General features: G+C 38.9%; 1 protein-coding gene across 1 annotated transcript in view; it reads right to left on the reverse strand.

Moving 5' to 3' along the window:
• The window catches only part of EYS (eyes shut homolog), an 871,402-nt gene that overhangs the window by 104,513 nt on the left and 742,626 nt on the right, over nt 1–24,263 (reverse strand). The window contains exon 40 of the mRNA XM_027787807.2: nt 21,001–21,221. Within this exon, the coding sequence (XP_027643608.2) occupies nt 21,001–21,221 (221 nt within the window). The remainder of the gene's footprint in view (nt 1–21,000; nt 21,222–24,263) is intronic.

Consider the following 24,263-nt stretch of genomic DNA (forward strand, 5'->3'; position numbering starts at 1 on the left):
TAGAAGCAAGTGGGTTTCTCTTCCCCAGTTTCACTTTACATTGACATCCATAGTGACACACGTTGGTAGCAGCAAGCCAGTGACACCACAGCAATTTCTCTCCTACAGAGCCATTCATGCAGCAGTCTGAAATTACTCAAATAGGGCTTTATTACTCTGTTTTCCATCTCTTGTTATACCGCCCTGTTTCTGCCCTACTAGCTGGGTACACTCTCTGAAAAGAGTAATACAATTGGACAAACTTTTAATCAGTAGGACTGCGGTGGTTTTGGTGGTATCCCCCCTGCCCCTAGTCTTTACCTTCTACCCACAGAAACCACTTAATAAGTTCAAGACATTTTTATGCATGCTTCAGACTGCAGGTCCTTCATTGATTTCTAAGGATGATCCATCTGAGTATGGCAAAGAAACAAGCACCTTAAGAACTTCCATTAGGTTCTGAATGAGACACTGTTTCTCAGATTTCCCTCCTGTTGTTTTCTGTTCGGTTCTATAATGCAGATCAATACAATCCAGAGTTATCCTGGATGAACAAAAAGTTGTTGAATGTATCCAGCTGTGGGCTTGATTAGATTTTCACTTCATTGGTATAAATCAGAGTAACTCCACATAAGGCAAGGGAATCTCAGCACTCTAAAATGGTGTATTCTCAGACGTAAAACAGCAACTAAGCTCCATTTTCTTTCATCTTCTGCTGGCAGTGTTAGTTCCAAATCCTGCACCACAGGATGACCCTCCATTACATGTAAGCACTGAACTGTACAATTACTAATTATTAATGATTACAATATTTGGGCAGAGAGGAATATGCCCCTAACATCTGCTGGCAAGAAAGATAATTGGTGATGCAGTCTGAAAGAATATGTACTTCTGCCTCTATGACTCAGATGTCAGTGCATAACTCCTGTTTGAAGAAAGGCAAGTGTTTTGAAGAAATGCTGGTTACAGGTATAAGTTAGCTCAAACAAAAGGCAGTTCTGATGGATGGCTGTAATATGTTGATTTTATTTCTTTAATAGCATAATGTGTTCCTGTGTTTTTCCTTATACTCATTCTGCTTTCAGAAATGAGAAAAAAAAGTTTTTAATTCCTATATTATAAATGCAGGATAAAAAACAATGTTTCCTGTACTGTGAATGGAAATGAGCTAGCAGTGCCATGCAGGCTTTTGCCTATGTGCTTACACACTTCACTGCACAAGGATACTGTAATGAACATAGCATTTCTACTGAAATACATAATTCACTAAATCTCACTGGAACTACTTACATAAGAAATCCTTTTGGGAGTGAAGTAGCTTGATCGGCCCACATAAAGCACTCTTATTCAGTGTAGCATAGAAAGTGAAATGAAATCAGGAAGAGAATAGGAAAAAAAACCCCAGATACCACAGCAGTAGTGATAAAAGAGGATACACTTGAAGGGAAACAAATAATTTCCCTTCCTTTCCATGCACATGGAATTTTTCATGCCAATATTTACTAGGTTAAGCAGTACAGAACAATTATTAGAAGTAAGGAACCCTGAATTTTCCTTATTGGAAAAGGTACTGCAATAAAGCATAGAACAAAAAAGGTGGGAGCAGTCACAGAAAATGGCACACCACTGCTGGGCATCATTATTTCTATTCTCCTGAGGTCTTAATTTAGAGTGTGCTTGTTTTTGCTTTACTTTTTAACAACTGCAGAGATAAAAATGTGGTGGGGAGGAGGGACTGAGATTATAAGAGACAAAGAACATTCTAAACATCTTGAAATAGTTGCAATACACAAAACCACAATGACTAACCAACACAGTACAACCTTCTTTTTCTTTGGTCTTTCTGGTAAATCTCAGAGTGTTTCACATGTTAGCTGACATAAGGATTGTCAGAAGCTGAGTTTTTTTCTCCTCTATATGAAATTTAAACTCTGCAACATTTCTGCCAAGCTACTGGCGGTAGGAAGGTGCTTTTATGAGAAGAAAATTGCGTGAATATGCTACTGGGGGATTTACTTTCTCTGTAGTCCTAGTTTTAAATGTCATAAAAAGCTGGGAAAAACCCCATTACTACCAGCTCTGTAAAGTCCTCCTTTAGCTCACCTCTAAGATATACTTCTTTTCCAGAGAGGCTTTAGTGCAAGATCCATTTCTCCAGCTGGGAGTGGGTGGCATTCCAGCTGTAGGCAGCAGTAACCCACAGCTCTTCTGTTTCTGAACCTAGTGGAAGATTAAAACCAGCCCAGACACCCAGAACAGTGTTTCACTCAGATGCAGCAGAACAAAATATGGTTAATAAGGATTTTTCCCAGCCAAGGATCCCATGGTTTTCCTTGTAAAAAAAAGGAGCTTTTAAAGCACCCATTTACTTAAATTATGATCTCTAAGTGAACAAACCAAGTATTTTTCTTTACCAAGACAACGGCTATTTTGCATACATGGGCTCTCGGTTAGTGTATAAATCAAACGTTGGAAGACTCAAACGAAAAAATTTGACATAAAAGCAACCTTTCTCATTTTGTCCTCAATTTTATTGTTGTAAATTGGTGTAATTGCACTGGGTGAACTCAGGATGCCCTGGTTATTCTTTTGGGTTTGTGGCTAAGGTTGTAGTGTTCTTGTCTAAGGAAAGTTAATTGTACATGTACCTAGCTTTTTAGTGTAAGATGTATGATGATAGAACATGTGATCTGTGTTAAGGACTTGAGAAATACTTGTTCTGGTTTTGGATGGGATAGAGTTAATTTTTCTTCCTAATAGCTCATATAGTGTTGTGTTTTGGATTTAGTATGAGAATAATGTTCATAAAACACTAATGTTTTTAGTTGCTAGTTGTGGCTACGTAGTGTGTATACTAAGTCAAGGACTTTTCAGCTTCTCATGCCCTAACCAGCAAGAGGGCTGAAGTGGCACAAGAAACTGGAAGGGGACACAGCTAGAACAGCTGACCCAAACTGACCAAAGGAATATTCCATACCATATGATGTCATCCTCAAAATATAAAGTGGGGGGAAAGCTGGCTGGTGGCTGCTGCTTGGGAACTGGATGGACATCAGTTGGTGAGTGGTGAGCAATTGCATTGTGCATCACTTGTTTTGTATATTCTAACTCTAATTATTATTATCATTATTAATATTGCCACTATCATTGTTATTATTATTATCTTCCTTTTTCATCTCATTAAACTATCTTTATCTCAGTGCACAAGTTTTAACACTTTCACTCTTCTGATTATCTCCCCCATCCTACTGAGGCAGGGGGAGTAAGTGAACGGCTGTGTGGTACTTAGTTGCTGGCTGGGGTTAAACGCTGACAATGTACATTGACAAAGTTACTAAAAATGTGTATTATTAAGACCAGTCTACAGGAATCAGTTAAAAATTTTAAAATCCAGGAGCTAGGAACTACCCAATTCATATTAAAAAAACCCCACCCCACCCCAAAATATGGATAAACCCATATTTATAAACAAAAATCATATATACATACATACCAATTTATCCATGCATACACTTATATAATAATAAACAACTGTTTCTGCTAGTACACAAGTATTTATCCATAAAAAATGGATCAAATATTTCTAGGCAGAAAAAAAAGATATGTTAACATAAATTATAATTTTGTACACATTCTGCACGTAGCAAGATTAGTTTATACCCACAAATGCCATCTTGTTCATATTAAATCACAGCATTTTGCCGTCTAAGTACAGGGCAAACATCCTCTCATTTTAAAACTAAGTATTATAACCCCACATCTGCTCCTAAATCAGCAACCCAGCTTTAAAGACCTGCTTGAAAATAAGCAAGCAACTGTCCATAAATAAAAAGAGCATCCTGATATGGAATCCTGCTCCATCTCAGTATTGGCTATTGCCTTGCATTAGTTCATATGCAAAACATGCTCTCCTACAGATGGAATCCACTTGTCCTTGCTATTAAGTGAAACACAGTAGGACCCAGACAGCATTTGCTGAAGCCAAAAACCAACGTTATAATTTAGCCTTGAATCTTGAGCTGGCATAACTATCACATTATAAATCTGGATGCTGAGTCTCAACACTTGTAAAGCAAATAAAATAAATTCCTGATTGCTTTGTCTTTTTCATTGCAGTTTAAACATACATACTAAAGCTTGATTTCAATGTTATAAACATCTTACATTTGTCCACTCGAAGAATGTAAATGCCTAACAATTAAAGGTATCTGCCAAAAGTGTAATAAATACAGTTTGTCTACTTTAGTGTTTTTCAAATTAGGGAAAATAGTAAGGATACTCCAAGACTGCATCATTTTCTAAAATGTGAATAGCTACATTTAACTTATGGTGAAACCAGATGCATGTTTATACATTCCATTCTTGCTCCATCATCCCTGCAATCCCTCCTCCATCATGTGAAGGAGCTCTATTCCAAGGGGCAGCTTGTGTCACAAAGCCTGTGTCCCATTTCAGCTCTGCTTCCAAGGTTAAAGTGAATCTTAAGTAGGCAAATTTCACCCTGGGGAAGGCGAGGGTATAAGAATTGTACTGACAGAATTAGAAATTGAGAGAAAGCACCAGCAAAAAGAATTGGTTCATAATTGTTTCTGTGTAGTTGCCAGGTTGGGGGGTAGGTTTAGGCCTCCTGCCTAATTGACAAGTTTGGTATTAGTCACCAGCAAGAATTTTTTAGGATACTGTCTTTTGGATAAAAGAAGAACAGGGTTGTATCAGGCACGAACTGAGGGAAAAGAAATTTAATAAAATTATCAAGTGTAAGTGTATCATATAATTTGGAGTTAAAGCGTCTTATAGACTGTGTATAGACTTAAGCAGAAGGGGAGATTCCAACCCTTTGGCAAACATTCACCTTAACTTCTCCATGAAATCTGCTTGGGGGAAAGCTAAGAAAAGGTTAAGAAAGCTAGCCACCTTTCAATACGCATTTTATTTGTTAATGGTTCTTAACTCCAAATGATTTTCAGTCCAATTTACCCTAGACTTTTCTAAATAGTTTATTCTCTCCATTACATTAGTGTATTTATCCCAGCAGTGACTCAGATCCATGTAGTAATATCATGAATACTAATGAATGCCAAGAAAAAAAATCTGGATTACATAAAATAACATAACGAAAACAGCCTTAGCTTGAATTTTGGGATTTAAATCAATCTCTGAATATTTTGGTAAGATGTGAAGTCCATAATTAATCCCTGAAGGTATCCAGGAAAGAGCTTATTTTTGGGTTAATGAACTACCGTGCTTGGTTTCCAGCCTGGAAATACACTGCACTGTTTCTGAAAATGGTTTACAGAATGGAAAGTGGATGAATAATTGGGCGAGTCTGACAACTGAAATATAATGATGCTATACTATCATATTATATCCTACTATTCTTCCGCCTACAGAGAGTAGCAGTCTTCATGCTTTACTTGAAGATTTGTGTTCAAAATGCTGTTAATAACTCAAACCCCCTTGTTGTTGAGAAGAATATTTTTAGGTTGAACATCTGTGTTATTGATGCCATACCATTTTCTAGCATATTTCTGTGTATTTTACAGTGACTCTGGTTTTTCCAGACCCTTGATATAAATAATTCAGAAGAAACTAAATTAAATTAACACTGTGAATTAAAGCAGGGCTAAGATTGTCTTCAAGAAAAAATAGAAGAAAAAGAAGTTATTTACAGGACAACTGCATCTTGAACAAATGCTGTTCATTTATATTTCATTAATAGTATTCACTCCCAATGTACTCCAGTTTGCATGTCTGTAGGGGATTTACCTATTTTCTTGGTGTCCTCATCTGTACAGCTGAGGGAGATTCAAAATAAACCTAACTGCCCTTAGCACCCTCACCAACAATATATTATAAAACTCCTTAATATAATAAAGAGAAGGCAATTATGAACAAAGGAATAATACATACAGCACAACTATAGCCACCATATAATTAAATTGTTTGAGTGCATATACATCCACATCTGTTTGTATCTGTGTTCCCACATAGTTATTTAACTCACACTTCACAAATTACTGATGATTGCAGCAAAGGTGATGACATGGTAACTAAGTTATGAAACTTTACATTCTATTAGCAGCTTCAAAGGCTATGAAAAGAGATGTCATGACCAGAACTTCTGGAACCGAAGGCTTACATACCCCTCTTTAATCTTGAGAAAATTTGCAGGGTAATGTAGAGAGAGATCTCTAATGTAAATAACAGTGCTGCACAGAGGAGCCCTTATAACTGGCAGTTTCAATAACTTTAAAAAAATACTCCATATGATAAGCAACTGTTTTCTGTCTGGGCCATTTCACCTTGCGGGATTCCTGACGTGTTCCCTCTCACTGGGCTTTTTCAGAACTCAAGTCTCATTTATATTACAGCCTATTGAGACATGATGTGAAACTGCTAGCACTTCTGTACTCTTTTATGTACACACCAAAGTAAACTATCCGTTAAAGTACTTTATATGCTAATATATATAAATGAGTAGGTTGTCCAAGAACTTATGACTATTTCATACGGCCCAGGTCAAATGTCACAACCACATTAGAAGATGATAAGAAATACCAGAACCAGCATGGTCAGTCTTTTATGTAGCTTATCTTCAAAGCAATGAAATGTGGTCTTAGCCGTCCATAAGACTCCTTGCTGAGGCAATGTCAGAAAAAATCTAGTTCACACGCTGACCTCCAAGCCAGATAAAATTTCCAGAGCATGAAGTAAGGTTAAATTGATGGGCATGCTGAGAAGGTGACCTGAATACAAGAGAACACAACACCCCTTACTGAACTCTCATGCCTTGTGGAGTAATACAGATCATGCCTTGACTGCCCTGATCCGCCAACTCCTAACTCCTAAGCACTCTCAGATTTTGAAGCAGAGAAGAAGCAATACCAGCCCTACTCTTACAAGCACACAAAGAACATACTTTAACTGGGTATGACTAATAAGTCTGGTAATAATACAAACACAACTACTAAAAAGAGTAGTATGTCCCTAAAGGAAACATTAAGACTTTTAGAGCTATGCAGAACTTTTTATTTAGTAATATAGTATTCTAGCTCTAGATAGGTAATTGAGCAGTATTGATAACAATAGATAAACAAGATAGACAACAGATAACTACTATTGAAAATAATGTCATTAGCTTTCAAGGTTGTTGTGAAATGATTTTTATTTTCCCACAACTAGTCTACAGCAATGCTAGATGGTTCCATGTGTTATGGAAGATGCCAATGGACCCATATTAGGCATTGTGCTGACCCCTTCTACTATGATTTGAGGTAACCCAAGGAAGGTCCTGGTGAAGGACATATGTGAACCTGGTGAACCTCAAATTTTTGTGGTTCTAGGGTTCTTTTATGTTCATATCTCCTAAGTTATTATAGGTTTCAGACAATCAGTCTTCAAGAGCAGTGTTTCTTAAACTTTTTTGTCCAAGACAGTCTTTTCTGAAGAGGGATGCACTAATTCTCTAGCAGGACACCCGATAATTCTTAAATCTCTGGATTCTTTATGAATAACATATTGATCTTCTGTGCTCCCCTCCACTTAAGAGTAATAAACAACTTCAGTAATTCTTACCTAGTCAAAAAACCCCAAAACATTCCAACCTTCAAAAAATTAGGACTGATATTTATTCTGAAATAACTGGAACCAGTTGTGGGGAAGTCTGCACAAGCATGCACATATTGATGCACGTCAACAGACAGTGAGAAAAAGTGGGGTACTAGCAAGGTTACCTTTGCCTTTGAAGAGTCAGCTGGATACCTGTGGATACTCTGGGTACAGGTTGAATGCCTCCTCTATATCTGTCTTTCTCCTCCCAAAAAGCTCTTTTAGCTAGGTTTGGCTAGCTGGAAGAAGACTAATCTAAATGCATTATATGCATGCACACACAGCACGAAATTCCCATGACTATGTGGGTACCACTTTTTGTATTTATTTGTACACATAATCACAAAGCTGGCTGGTTCTTCTAAATCCAAAAAAACATAGGCTACTTGTAAAAAAAAACCCATTTCTTACCTCTCTAAAAAGCAAATTTAAATAAATGCTGTTACTGAAAAAGAAATAAAGTAACAAAACCAAATTTGGTGACACAGCAACCTTCTGTATCAAGGTGGTATCTCATCCAGACTTCCCAAATTCTGTTTAAATATTAAGCATGTTCTCGAATTCAACAAGATCCCAAAGGTGAAGAAGGCTTCTTTAAACCATAATCAAAATCAGTTCAGTTATGTGGCCTCAGATAAACTTCACTGTTCCTTTCAATGATAAGCTCCCCCAAACAGGGATTCAGAACAGTGATATTCTCAGCCATTCAATCTCCAGTCAACCATGCTAGTCAGCACTGAACTTTCACAATTTTTGTCTTTCTTATGTAATTTTCATCGCTTGAAGTGTAGAAATCTATCACTAGTAGGTAGGTGCATATGTTAGGTTAGCAGCAAAGGAATAAATGTTCTAACATATATTACAGATAGTGCGTTATTCATCTTCTCCAGTATCAGCCTTGTAATTTTATAGTGATAACTTACAGTAAACAGCTAGAGGATATAAGGGGGTACTTATGGAAAACATATGCATTTCACTGGAAGGATTATCTCTGAGGAATTTTTGAAAACCATTAGTACAAAGAATATGGCGCATTTGTCATTCTTCATACACGTACTACATGATAAAACATATAACAAACAGTACCAGCTATAATATTTGTCAGGATTTGGAAAGAAGAGAAATTCTAAGAATCTGTGCACTACTTCTACATACTAATACTACATACAAATAGGTATGAGTAGTGTTTTGAGTATTCTATATACACATAAACATCCCAAAGGCCTCGGAAAAGGACATTATTCAATTAATTTTGCTGATACGTTGTGTTTTAAAGCTTCTCCAAATAAGATACCTCTTCTGGAATCAAAGCTATTAGAAATGCTGATTTGGTTCTGCTGTAATTCTCAAAAATCATGTTACATAGTATTTCTGAGAATTGAGTCAAAACATTCTAAGATGACTGGTATTAAAATGGCAGTATTTCAATACCCAGACTAAAATTTTAGCTATGGCAGCTTCTCTGGTTTAAGTACAAAGGAATTGATTCATCATGCTTAACAAATTTTGTGCACAGCTTGCACATTGTTTTCAGCATGTTACTTTTCACACTAAAGATAATACTGAATCTGCGGACCTGAGAACATAAAACATCGATTTTTCCAAAGACATTTTTAATACAACAACCACTATACTGCCTAAATGACAGGGAAAGGATGTCATTCAGGGAGGTCTTGACAGGCTTGAGAGGTGAGTGCGTATGAACCTCATGACGTTCAACAAGGCCAAGTGCAAGGTCCTGCATGCGGGTCTGGGCAATCTCAAGCAAAAATACAGGCTGGGCAGATAATGAATGGAGGGCAGCCCTGAGGAGAAAGGCTTGGGGGTGTTGGTGCATGAGAAGCTCAGCATGGCCTGACAATGTGTGCTTGCAGCCCAGGAAGCCAACTGAATCCTGGGCTGCGTGGCCAGCAGGTAGAGGGAGGTGATACTGCTGCTGTACTCAGCTCTCGTGAGACCACACCTGGAGTACTGCATTCAGCTCTGCAGCCCCCAACGTAAGAAGGATGTGGACCTCTGGAGTGAGTCCAGAGGAGGGATACAAAGATGATGGGAGGGTTGGAGCACCTCTCCTCTGAAGGCAGGCTGAGAGTTGGGGTTGTTCAGCCTGGAGAAGAGAAGGCTCTGGGAAGACCTCACAGCAGCCTTCCAGTACCTCAAGGGGGCCTACAAGGAAGCTGGAGAGGGACTTTTTACACGGGCTTGCAGTGATAGGACAAGGGGCAATGGCTTTAACCGGAACGAGGGTACATTTTGAGTAGATATTAGAAAGAAATTCTTTACTGTGAGGGTGGTGAGGCGCTCGAATAGGTTTCCCAGAGAGGGTGTGGATGCCCCATCCGTGGAAGTTTGGATGGGCGTTTGAGCCACCTGGTCTAGTGGAAGGTGTCCCTGCCCACGGCAGGGGGTTGGAACTAAATGATCTTTAAGGTCTCTTCCAACCCAAACTATTCTATGATTCTAAATTAAAAACAGAGAAAGGTTTATTCTTTGAACATTATTTTTTTCTGTTTGCTTGGATTATTTTTCAATTGCCAGAATTTGTTATTTCAACAATACTTCTATAATAAATGATTTTCTGAAACAAATTCTGAAGAGCGTACTATATTTTAATCATTAATAAAGAAGTTGCATATTTTAAAAGTTTAAATAAAAAGAACAACGTTGGATACTAGTCTATCCATTAGTATTTATGAGTTCATATTTTGCTATTTCCTCATACAGCATCATCGCACATTTTCCAGGGGATATACAGATGTTTTGCCCAAAATCTGAAATATCAGCTCTTAACACTGCCAGCTTAATGGACCATGGTTTTGATATCTTAGTCAAATCTCTTCTCCATACTACTATACTCAGAGGGATAAAGTGTCTAAAAATAAAGTTTGTTAAAATGGGAATCTCTTTCTGATGTCAAGAGTGAGACACACCTGGTTAATTTAATCTAGTCTTGAAATAGATATCCTAACACAATTGTGGATTAGAGCAATTAGCTATCATCTAAACTTCAAGGGCAAGAAGTGGGGTTAAAATTTCAGTAAGTGGGAGAAATGTATTTAGTTCAGAAAAAAAGTATGCAGAGTTTTTATATGGGGTTTAATTGAAATGTAATTCCTTTTACCACAGAGATCAACATGGGTAAATGAATTCTTTATTTGTTAATACTTAGTGTTAGGAAAATTTGAGATGAAATTTTCTCTTCTGCTTACTTCACTTTCCTGTGAAAATATGATGTAACAACCGCATGTCCAACAGGATTTTGTTCATTCTGAGAAGCTCAATGGCATTATCTTTCCTACCTCTCAAAAATTACGTGAAAAATTTTTCTTAAGAATGGCATTGTTTTTTCCTAAGATTGTGTGGAATCTGAAATGCTGAACAATCTCTCTGCCAGAAAAATGAAACAGTTTGGAAATAAGTTCAAATGAACATTTTTCTTCACCACAGACCAATTTGAAGTAAACATTAGAATAAACAATGGATTTCCAAATGTGAATCTCTTTCATAAGTACCAAATTCCATCTGTACTAGATAAATAATCTCAGTAAAAGTACAGGATACAAAAAATTCAAGCCCCGAAATTAATCTTCCTAAATAATGCTGTGTGCAAGCATGAATCACTATAATAATACCAGCATTTTCTGGAGTTTTAAAACATCTAAGCATCCTTTGTATTGGCAGATCTGCCCAAAACCCAGCACTTTAAAAGGAAGCAGATTGTATTCTTCATACAAGTCAGTACTACAGAATTACATATGCTACAAATTCTGAAAAGCTCTGAAAATACACAACCCTCACCTGGAAATCATCTTCCTTTGAAATCAACTAAAAAGAAATTTAATCCCTTTGTTTGGTTTATCTTTCTGCAAGAGTTGAATACAGTGGAACTTAAAACATCAATTCTGGACTTAATATGGATCTTAGTGAAGCTAACTAGGATTTGGATTTGTAAAAATCCCAACAAAGAGATGTTCTAGACAATATGTTGGCCTGAGTCTCAGTCTAGAAAACAGATCTATAAAAAAGTTCTTGAAATATGATCAGTTCTGCTATTTCTGACTATATAGTTCCCTTCTTACCCAGAAACACCTACATCTAAAGCAGATAGAAAATCCATGAACAATTCTAAAAATTTGGCCTGCAATGCTGTTAGCAGTTCTGGGAGGTGCTTCAGTACTCCTTGGTTTGAAAATGGGCACTTATTCTCATGTAACAATTTTATCTTTAATTCAACACACAAATCAAGCTGGAAGCAAGCTGCAGGTTTGTGCTAGAAATGTGAGAAAAGCATCAATAAGGGCATAAAAGCCCACCCTTCGACGAATACTTTCAGCCAAAACCTGACACAACATGCATTTTGGTTTATGGGCACAAGGAAGCACAAGAAGTATTTCTGGCATGTGATCTGGGAAAGGTTCAGGATGACTGCCCTTTGAACAGGAAAATGAGATGTAAAAAGAAAGTTGAAAGGAACCTTTTAGTGTTTCCAAAGTCTCCAGTCTGAGCTCCTTCTTTTTTTCTAAAACCAGTCATATTTGTAATGGCTTTTTCTACTTTTTATTTTAATTGATATTGAGGATATATACTAAGAAAAGACCACAAATTTTGTTAAGTCACTTCACCTGGTCTTCTCAGTACCTATAATATACGGCATTCTATCACTTAACCAAGTTCAGCTATAAAATTTACTTAACTTACAGGAAAGCTAAGCTAGAACTCATTTTATAACTTAAAGAAAAGGCATTCAAAACCTTAGCAAATGAACTTTAGGAATTTGTATGTGGATTTAGGAATTAGGAGTTTGGATGGAATTTTTCATTTGGTGATCAGTTCTTTAAGGCTTAAGAAGAAATATGTGATGCCCCAGCATGCAGAAAACTGTTTCTGAAATATGATTTCAGTTGTGGCTTTTCCTATTTATAGATGAAAGTGTACCATCTGAATGTGACCTACATGTCCAGGAAGGTATCTCTTACATTATCGAGGGATGAAAATTAAAAAATTACATTCCTTGTGTATTTTTGGTTATTACAGCATTCGTGGTGGTTGAAATCTGAAGATAAGTGTGCCTATTGAAATCTAGTGCTAATTGAGTTTGATTTTTCGGTCTTGGTTAATTGATTAACATTAATGGACCCATCTGCTGCACCAATACATGGAGAACAACAACAGTAAGAATAAATATTGTGAGAATAGTTTGAGACACTGGAAACATGATTGTTTGTGGGAGCAATTAACTCTGAAATTGTACTCTGCACTATAAAAGCTAAACTTGTCTATGTTTACATCTTCTTGAGTCTTTATACAATTTTAAACAAATGTATTAATCAACCAGTACTAGTGTAGTGGCTGACATAATTGTCAAATCATTAGTGAAGTAATTTTATGAGTTTATTTCCCACACACAGATGTGTCTTCTTAATTAACACTAAGCTTGGTTTGCAACATCTGGCTCATATGATCAGGGGACCACACAGACTAAGAGTTCCCTAGGTTAATCTTTCCATGTCCTTTTCAAACACATACTTTCAAATCCAGTGAGCACTGAAATCACAAAATTTGTCATAGAACGATGTGACACTCAAACTCTAAGTTTACTGAATAGTTGTCATTTTTTTCCTCTGAAATTAACTAGTCTCTGGAATTCTACATTAGCATGGATTTAAAGTGCAGTAAAAGAGCTAGAGAACTTGCAATTCTGCGTCTAAAAGCAGTAGAGCATTTACATAGGAGAGTACTTTGTTTTTAAAAACTAGTAAAACAATGGCTCTGTAAAGAATATAGATTTCTACTGAACCACTCATCAGATACAGCATATATTTAAATACTCTTGAAACAGCATGGCTTTTGCCCTATTGCACTGGTTTTGGTTGGGATAGAGTTAATTTTATTCACAGTAGCTAGTATGGGGCTATGATTTGGATTTCTGCTGGAAACTGTGTTGTTACCACAGGGATGTTTTTGTTACCGCCGAGCAGGGCTTACAGAGCCAGGGCCTTTGCTGCTTCTCAACCTCACCCCACCAGTGAGGAGGCTGGGGGTGCACAAGAAGCTGGGAGGGGACACAGCCACGACAGCTGACCCCAACAGACCATAGGAATATCCCATATCATATCACAACATGCTCAGCAATAAAAGCTGAGGGGAAGAAAGAGGAAGGGGGGACATTCAGAGTTATGGCATTTGCCTTCCCAAGTCGCTGCTATGCGTGCTGGAGCCCTGCTTTCCTGGGGATGGCTGAACACCTGCCTGCCCATGGGAAGCGGTGAATGAATACTTTTCTCTGCTTTGCTTGTGTGTGTGGCTTTTGCATTCCCTATTAAACTGTCTTTACCTCAACCCAGGAGTTTTCTCACTTTTACCCTTCTGATTCTCTCCCCCATCCCACTGGGGGCAGTGAGTGAGCAGCTGTGTGGGGCTTAGTCACCAGCTGGGGTTAAACCATGGCAGTCATATACACAGACAGATATTTAGTCAAATAAATGGAAGCTAGATAACACACTTTTTCTCATATTAAGTTGGAGCAGATCTTAACTTAAAAAGAATGAAAATAATTAGAGATTTCCAGTTCCACAATATGATACATTCAGTAGTTTCACAGCAAAATGGTAATTGTGTAGCCTGTCCCATCACCACAGCTCTGCCTGGCCATCTCAGGGCTGTATCTGACTCTGGTTCCCCTCACTGGGCTTGATCTTGATCCTGATCCTTCACTAGTGGATCGATGCCCTTGGCTGCCCTGTTCCTGGCTTGGGTGGTGGGACGAGCCCTGGCTGACAGGCCCTGCCCTGATGGACCCCTGGGGAGCACCTGATGCAGCGCGACCAGATGACAGGGAGCTGGTGGCCCCTGCTGCATCCTGAAATTTTGTATCTGAAACCTAGGTGCCTACTAATCCTTCTCTCTTGCTACAAAAAACACAAAGAAAAAATTTCTTTCTGTCAAATAAATTTCTTCTGCATAACTATTGTAATTAATAATATGAACAATACAATAGTATTTTTGTACTCTGATGATGAGAAAAGGCAAGCAACTTTCTTTTAAGAATGACTGTAAAAAATGTTTCTTAATGAAACACACCTGTCTATGCCCAGCAGTATGTGTTGTAAAGCTCATCATTCATTATAAAACATGGCTAAGATATTCACCATGTAATACTTCAAGTCCCTTCAGAAGCAAAAGGTCTAATTAGTTGCCAAGAACCTGAAGAATAACATGCGATGAATTTTTTTTTTTACCACTGAACAGTGTAATCGAAACAAGTGGCAGAAGTCTTAAACAAGTCAGTAATAGTTTTATATGAATTGTCTAATTGTTGATTATTTAATCTGATTATTTTTTTAAAAACCAATTTAGTTTTTTTATAGTAATAAATATGCAAATGGACAGTTAATGGTGTGGATGGGCATATGTTTAACACTATAGTTATGGCTCTCATTGGCTGCAGTCTCATGAATATAAACTCATCTGAAGATAAAACAGTTGTATAGTCCACATGCACCACTTGAACACTGGAACTGGAGCCTGGAAATTTTTCCCCATAACCTACACACAAAATGCCCTCCTTTGGCTCTTCAATTCTCCTGCTCCACACACGACATGGTATGAACCAAGCTGATGTGACAGGCTGATGATCAAGTAAGTAATCAAGTAAGAAATTAGAGTGGAGCGGGGGGAGATTACTCCTATCTTTCAGCTACAAGAGGTACCAAAGGATGTTTGTAACCAAAGCACTGAAGAAGGAAGGTGACAACAAGCCAAACACACTTAAAATTGGTCCATTTACTAAACAGTACCCACATTTAGTAAACAGATTCCTAGTATTAGCAGGCACTGCTTGGAAAGAAGTACAGGGAGATTCTATAGCACAGAATCTCTCACTGTTCCTTTCAGGAGATGCTTCACCCACTGAAGCACTGGACTTAGCTCTTAAGACAACAGACTCAGAGGAACAAACCTGAAGGATTGGTCAGGTCCAGAGAAAAGAGGTTCTGGAGCCAGACCTACCAAGGCTGATCAGGAGGTATACAAGTGATTGTTTTCCCATATATCTTCAACCTGCTCAAACCTGTGGAAAATGGAATTGGTATGCAGCAAACCAAAGCATTCCCCAAAGAGGTTTCTGACCCTGGCATTCTGTCAGGTTGAGTCTGTGTAAAATGTCTGCCAGTACTTCTGAAAAATGGCTGCTAGCAGAGGCAAATTTGCATCCCAGCTTCCCACCCTGTTTACATCCTCTGCAAATACAAAAAAGGAATTGGTGCAGATAGGTAGACAACTTAACAAGAAGGGAATCTTTTAGATCTATCATACTTCTCAGCAAAGCAGAAGTGATTTGGTTGATAATGTGTTATACAGAGATGGAGCAGTCTGTTCTCATGTATGTTTAATTCTCCAGGAAAGGGAATACTGCACACATTATGGACAAAATAAACCTTCAGGACACCAAGGCAAGGTAGCCTGGGAGGAATACAGAGAAATTGTCCAAGCAGCCAGGGATCAAGTTAGGAAAGCAAAGCCCCGGCAGAGTTAAAGATGGTCAGAGACATTAAGGGCAAGAAGAAAATCTTCTATAGGTATGTTGGCAATAAAAGGAAGACTAGGGAAAAAGGGATATGGAGAAGGCTGAGGTACTCAAGGACTTTTTTTGCCTCAGTCTTCTTTGGCTTCTCCAGCCACACTGCCCAAGTTGCAGAAGGCAAAGGCAGAGATTGGGAGATGAAGAACCACCCACTGTAGAAGATCAGGTTCAAGACCATCTAAGGAACCTGACAGTGCACAAGTCCATGGGACCTGACCTGTATCCATGGGTCCTGAGGGAACTGATGGATGAATTTGCTAAGCCACTATCCATCATATTTGAGAAGCTGTGGCAGTCCAGTGAAGTTCCCACTGATTGAGAAAGGGGAAACATAACTCCCATTTTTAAAAAGGGAAAAAAGGAAAGCCTGGGAACCTACAGCCTGGTGAGTCTCACCTCTGTACCTGGCAAGATCATGGAGCAGATCCTCCTGGAAACTGTGCTAAGGCACATCAAAAAAGGAGGTGATTGGTGACAGCCAGGACAGCTTCACTAAGGGAAAATTGTGCCTGGCAAATTTGGTGGCCTTCTATGATGGGGTTACAGCGTTGGTGGATAAGGGAAGAGCAACTGATGTCATCTACCTGGATTTGTGAAAAGTATTTAACACTGTCCCCCATGACATCCTGGTCTCTGAACTGCAGAAAACTGGACTCAAGGTAGGGACCACTCAGTGGATAAGAAATTGGCTGAATGGTTGCATTTGATAGCTGCTTAAGAGCTCAATGTCCAAGTGGAGACCAGTGATGAGTGGCATTCCTCAGGAGTCGGTGCTGGGACTAATGCTGTTCAACACCTTTGTTAGCAACACGTACAGTGGGATTGAGTGCACCCATAGCAAGTTTGCAAATGACACCAAGCTGTGTGATACGGTTGACTCTCGGGAGGGAAGGGATGCCATCCAGAGAGGTCTTGACAGGCTTGAGAGGTGAGTGCGTATGAACCTCATGACGTTCAACAAGGCCAAGTGCAAGGTCCTGCATGCGGGTCTGGGCAATCTCAAGCAAAAATACAGGCTGGGCAGATAATGAATGGAGGGCAGCCCTGAGGAGAAAGGCTTGGGGGTGTTGGTGCATGAGAAGCTCAGCATGGCCTGACAATGTGTGCTTGCAGCCCAGGAAGCCAACTGAATCCTGGGCTGCGTGGCCAGCAGGTAGAGGGAGGTGATACTGCTGCTGTACTCAGCTCTCGTGAGACCACACCTGGAGTACTGCATTCAGCTCTGCAGCCCCCAACGTAAGAAGGATGTGGACCTCTGGAGTGAGTCCAGAGGAGGGATACAAAGATGATGGGAGGGTTGGAGCACCTCTCCTCTGAAGGCAGGCTGAGAGTTGGGGTTGTTCAGCCTGGAGAAGAGAAGGCTCTGGGAAGACCTCACAGCAGCCTTCCAGTACCTCAAGGGGGCCTACAAGGAAGCTGGAGAGGGACTTTTTACACGGGCTTGCAGTGATAGGACAAGGGGCAATGGCTTTAACCGGAACGAGGGTACATTTTGAGTAGATATTAGAAAGAAATTCTTTACTGTGAGGGTGGTGAGGCGCTCGAATAGGTTTCCCAGAGAGGGTGTGGATGCCCCATCCGTGGAAGTTTGGATGGGCGTTTGAGCCACCTGGTCTAGTGGAAGGTGTCCCTGCCCACGGCAGGGGGTTGGAACTAAATGATCTTTAAGGTCTCTTCCAACCCAAACCATTCTAGGAATCTATGATGTTACGATTCTATGATTTTTGGATGCAGAAATTGCTTCTCTAAAGACCACTACCTAGTAACGTATCCAAGTTAGACCTCCAAATCCCAAGAGGTAATCTGTTGTAATAGTTTTTGTTTGCAGTCTTGACAGCTAAGATGAATAACCTCTGAAAAAGCATACTGGATTCTAAGTGAACCATTTGAAATCAGAGATGCAGAACTTGGATGTGAAACACAGCATCTAGATCTTTCTAGAAAGGTGATGTTTACTAAATAGAGACAGTTTCTGAACTGACATAATAATGTATGTGCATTCGTATGAACACCAGAAAGCCAGGTGAGAAGAGAGGGAAAAAACAACCTCCCTTAACCCATTCTCTCTAATGCAGCCCAGCATGCTGTTTTGCCTTCTTGTCCACTAGGGTACCCCCCTGACTCACTGTCAACTAGCTGTCCACCAGAACTGGTAAATCTTTTGCTGCACAGCTGCCTTCCAGCCAGTCAGTCCTCAGTTTATAATCGTGCCTGGGGTTATTGAACGCCCTTTTTTAAATTTTCAATGTCACATTTCCATTTGTTAAACCATACAAGATTCCTGTGGTTCATTTCTCCAGCCTGTTGATGTCTCTCTGAATGGCAGCAGACCCACCTGGTGCACCAAGCACTCCTCCTTGCTTCATAATTAACCCTTGTTTCTGGGGCATATCCTGTCCCATCTTGTAGATCATTAATGAAGCTAAACGGTATTGGATCTCATATTGAGACTTGGGGTACTCTGCTAGTGACCAGCCTCCAGGTAGAATTTGTGTTGCTGATCCTTTGACTTTTTTGAACCTGCCCTTTAGCCAGTTTTCAGTTCACCTCACTGTGCACTTATCTAGCCAGTATGTAATAAGTTTGTCACCAAAGATCTTATGGGAGGCAGTGCTAAAGCCTTCCTAAAGCTTAGTAAACAACATCCAGTATTCTCCCCCATCCATCAAGCCAGTCACCTCATTGTGGAAGGCTATCAGGTTGGTTAAGCACAATTTCCCTTCCATAAATCCGCGGTGATCACTCCCAACAACTTTGTTGTCCTTCATGTGTATGGAAACAGTTTCCGGGAATAATTTTCTCCACCAACTTCCCACAGATCAAGGTGAGGCTAACCATCCTGTAGTTCCTCAGATCCTCATACTTCCCCTTCCTGAAGGCAGTCTTCAGGAACCTCTTGCAATCATTTTGATCTTGCAGAGATTATCAGGGTTGACCTTGCTATGACATCAGATAGCTCCCTCAGCACTCGTGTGAATCACATTAGATTCCATGGATTTATACATGTCCAGTTGGCGTACATGTTCTCTAATTTGATCCTCCTCCACCAAGTGTAAGTCTTCCTTGCTCCAGACTTTATCCTACAGATCTGAGAGGAATAGGATTCCTGAAGCCTAATCAATTGAAGCCTTATCAATAAAGCCTGAGGCATAAGGCGGCACTAAGTATTTCAGTCTTTTCCAGATCCCTTGTCACCAGAACACCTGCCCCATTCAGCAGCAATCCAGCATTTTCCCAAGTCTTTTTGCTGCTGGTATACTTGTAGAAGCACTTGGCTTTGCTCTGCATGCCCCCTGACAGAGAAATCTCCAGGTGGACTTTGGCTTTCCTAACCCTGTATCTGTGTATTTGGATATTTTCTCTATATTCCTCCCACACCATGTGGCCATGCTTCTACCTCTTGTATGGTTCCTTTTGATATTTTGTCAGGAGCATCTTGTTCATCCATGCAGGTTTCCTGGCACTTTATTTCCTGCTCATTGGAATGGATCATTCTTGGGCTTGGAGGAGGTGATCTCTGAGAATCACTTAGCTGCTATAGAAAAACATGCTTCTATAGAGCTGCTTATCCCTGGTTTGCACATGCACAATCTTCCACGACTCCTCTGGACTGAAGAGCAGTGACCCATTTCAGAACAAAAGTGTTTCTGTAAATGACTGAGGCCAGCAGTTGGAAAGCAGAAATGCAGGAAACAAATCCAATGGTCATGCATTACACAAGACCAAAACTTTAAATGAAAAAGTATTCCATAATGGTAGAATACAGACCAATCAGTAGAATGACAGAGATATAGCAAGGAACAGCAGAGGCAATATAGACTCATTACTCCCAAGTACGCACTCAGTTTCACCAGCAAACTGTGTATGTTTTCATAAAGTTGCCTTGCTTGTATTTGTGCTCTAGTCAAACAAGACTTAATGATCAAAAACTTGTTTGGTATTCTTTGTGTGCTCACATCAATCAAGAGAGGCACAGAAGCACCCCAAATTCAAGGTCTCCTCAACCTAAGAAATATACGGTGGTCCAGAATTTAAAAAAACCTTTAGAATATATTCTGTTCAGCATTTGCCTTAAAGCTGAAGTACAACTTTTACAATAGACATGGCAACTACTTCACAAATTCTATCAGTTTTAAATAGAAATGTGGTTACTAAATGCTGAGTGCCTTAGACAATGATCAAGATACTATGACTTAAAAAGTTACTGTGCTCCAATTGAACCATCACTGAACTGAACCATCATCCTCTGTGCTTTTAGCTTATGTCTCTTTTGGACCCCGTTTCCTCTTTCAGCATGATGCACTTTAACTTTCAAAGGTTCTTTGACAATACTTCTTCGCACATGCTGAAGGTGCTGACTACTTGTTACTGTTTTCACAGCATGACGAAGAAGGCCTATGCTGTGTAACCAGGAGCACACTATGAAGATATGTGAGAGTACAAGGCCTAGTAAGATGAAAAGTTGTTAGACAGAAGAATGAGATCTTATGTGTTTCTGTCCGAACTATCTATACAAAGAGTCTGATTTAGTCACCGAGCCTTGCAGTGGAACTGATCCAGTTGATCGCAAAGAAATTCTGGCAGCAACCCAATATATATGCCATGAGGGCAATAGAATTACATTTTATAACTCTTCATGTAAGCAAATAAAGTAAAGTATAAAACCTCTCTGGTTAGGCATGAAGATGTCATATTTCTTACTTAACATTATCAAGGCAAAAGACTCACAAAATGATTACTCCATTCCACAGAAAATTATTTCTCATTAAGGATGAACCTACCAGCCACAGAGTATAAATAGATGATAAAATGATTAAAGAAGTAACTCTTACCTAGTGCAGGTCCCACCATTGCGACATGGATGATAATCACATATCGGAACATTGCAGTTCTCAACATTCCTCCCTCCAAGAGCCTCATCTATGATGAACAACTCTTTGTTGTTTACTTGAAAATCCCTAACACATCCTTTATAGCCATGTATCTGCCCAGCACATTGATGAACTTCTTCATGAACAGGAACATTTCCAAGGAAGATTGATCCAAAGGTGATCTGCAGAAACAAAAAAAGAATCATCAGAAAATAATGTGATTTGTGATGTTACTGTAAGCAATGAATGAATAATAATTAGAGATAAAGGAAACAGCCATTACCTGAAGCTGGCCAAAAACTATGATACTTGGTGAAAGGATTCTTTTTTAAAAATGTGGTTCTCTATTTTATTTTTTTTTAATCCATTCAAAGAGAGTGGTTTAATGTGCTTGCATATCTTCAGTTGTGTAAAGCAACATACATCCCATGAAACACAAATTGGAATTCCCAGCCTTAACCACAATGAACATGGTAAGGTTTCCTCATTGCTTTCCTCATTCTATACTATGAGTTTTACAATCATGGTTGAGAGTTGGTGCAGGAACACAGGAGAAGCTGTAGACTTGAAAATAAAGCTTTTCTATAGGATCTGGGACGTACAGAACCCCAAGGTAAGGGGAATACAGAAAAAAGATCTTAATTTTTTTTGGATGAGTGATGGAAAACAGACCACTATACTGAAGCCCAGAGATAAAAGGAATTTTTTTGGCAGCAAATTCTAGAGCCACAAATGCCTAGACCATTCTTATAATGGTGTCACATAAACACCCACAATTATTTCATACTGGGACTGACCAAATCAGATTAGTGCTCACTATGGTATTTCCTATGTTATCTGACCTAGGAGTCAAACTCTTGACCATTACATATAAAGGATCTGTGACTCATTTAGCAACGTGAATTCTACTCCTCAAGCTGATGCCTGACTTTCTGGAGTTCTTACATGGGGTTTCACTATTCGTACATTCCATTACTAAGGAAGTTTGTCTGTCACTAAGAATTGAAAAAATAATAATAAGCATATCACACTGTCTTGCATTTATTTGTATGACACCATCAATCCAGAAAAAGGGTGAAACCTAGCCAATTCAAATTGAGTAGGAAAAAACCAATGGAATAAAAAATATATCACAGTATGTGTAAAACATGTGAAGACATAATTTATAGTGAAGGGGCCCTTCACTATCATATTCACACATCAACTCTAAAGAACTAGGAACAGGAGGAAAACATCCTATTGATTTATCTGGAATTCACACATCTCTTATGATCTTGCTTTGCTGTTTCCTGTATTGCTTTTATCAGTCCTGCAGCTATGTTGCTGATGATTTCAAGTGAAATCTGGAGATGCAATGAACATGAATACTGTCAGATATTCTTCTACTTACAACGTCTTTTATGTAGAAGGGAAAGAAAAACCCCCACCCTACTTCTTTTAGAGCACAGATAAAATCAAATCAGACTTTTCATTTGGAAGGAATTCAAAGATAGTGGCTCAGCACTTGTTGAATGCATTTCATATCTCTTGACTTTATCCCCTTTCTAACAAAGCTATAAACCAGCATAGTTACAACCATGATTTTTAAGCAGTGTTCGCAGACAGAAATTTTCTCTCTGCTTCTGAACCTGTTACAAGAATTAAGCAAAGTATTGGACTGGAATGTAAAGGGACTATGATTAAAAAAAGTGTTTTTAACACTCCTCTTGCAACAAAATCCTTTTATTATTTGACTTATTTTACAAAAGCACTGACCTTGGGGGCAGATCAGAGTAGCACAGAACACCTTCAGTAGGCTCTGCTCAGTTTCTCTCTTCAGTGGATTTTATCACGTTAGAAGTTCAAACTCATGCTAGTACACAATAATACACATTCTTTCTATAAAGATCCTGTTCTGGATGGAACTGGTTTAACCAGAATATATTTTAAGGAAGCACATAGGAAGAATTCCTGTAAGTCTTGTTAATAACATAACAGGCTTAATATAATGTTACATTAACATTATATTAACTTTTGTAATACTCATGCTTAACTTTTCAAATACTGATTTTAAAATATCCTTCTTCACTTGGAATATGAGTGGTAAAAAGAATTGGCTTGGCTAGCAATGGGAATAAATTAATTAGACCTCCTAGAAGTAAGAAATTTCTTCTTTTCTTTTTTTCTTTGCTTGTGTACTTTGTAAAGAAAATAGTGGCTCTGGAAGATTAGGAGCAGATCTATGAAGTGTAATAGTAATGAGGATATGAGATTCATGCTACATGCATACACAAGGAGTTATTCTGGATTAAGTATAATTTGGTGCCATGAATGAATATACCCATTTGCTACAGCACATTAAGTGCTCTCACGCTTTGTATTGTTTTACCCTAAAAGTATTCAGCTGGCATGCTCCAGGATTACTCTGCAAGATGAACCAAAGTGTGGTGAGTGGGGATGACCAGAACATTCACTTCAAAAACCCACTCATGATACAAACTGGAACTTAAATGTGGACCCTCACAAAAAGAAACAGAGAAGAGTTGTGGACTTTCTTAGGAATCAAAGAAATTTCCTGATGAGGGGCAGAAATATTCTGATGTATGGTCTTGGTGCATGACATCAAAGGTGGCCAACTGTAAGTTTTTCTGTGAGTAAGGTACTGCTGGCTCCTCTGTATAACTAGGTACTTATGGGTAAGTGCTTTCCCCAGATTCTTTATGCAGAAGCTGCCAACAGCGTTAGCTTTAGGTTCTGCCAGAGTTATGAACCTGAACATAAAAGGAAAGAAAAAAGAACCTTCTCCAGCAGAATATCAGGCTGATCATCTGGCAGCTATAAACAGACAACTGATTGGGCTAATAGCAATATCTAATGCAAGTTAATTATTTGTATCAGACTGAACAAACACCTAGATTCTGACTCAGGGAAGAAACAGGGAAGAAATTCTGTTACTACCTGGCAGTGCATAACGTGAGATGCACATAACAATCAGCATGTCTACAGCTAACTGTCCTGACTTCTAGTGAACAAACTTATAAAGTGAGCTGTCAATCACAGTTCAAATTCTCAAGTCTAAAAACATTTAAAATGTATCATGCAGAAATAATCCTGTGATGAGGGAATGATGGTGATAACATGGAGACAAAGTGTAACAGAAAACCTCAAGATCTGGGAAAGTTGGCCTATTGCCTATTTAGAATGAGTCTTCTGATACTAGTTTCAAAATGGAGACTGTAGTTTCT

The sequence above is a fragment of the Falco peregrinus genome, chromosome 7, assembly GCF_023634155.1.
Source record: "Falco peregrinus isolate bFalPer1 chromosome 7, bFalPer1.pri, whole genome shotgun sequence".
Classification (NCBI taxonomy): Eukaryota; Metazoa; Chordata; class Aves; order Falconiformes; family Falconidae; genus Falco; species Falco peregrinus.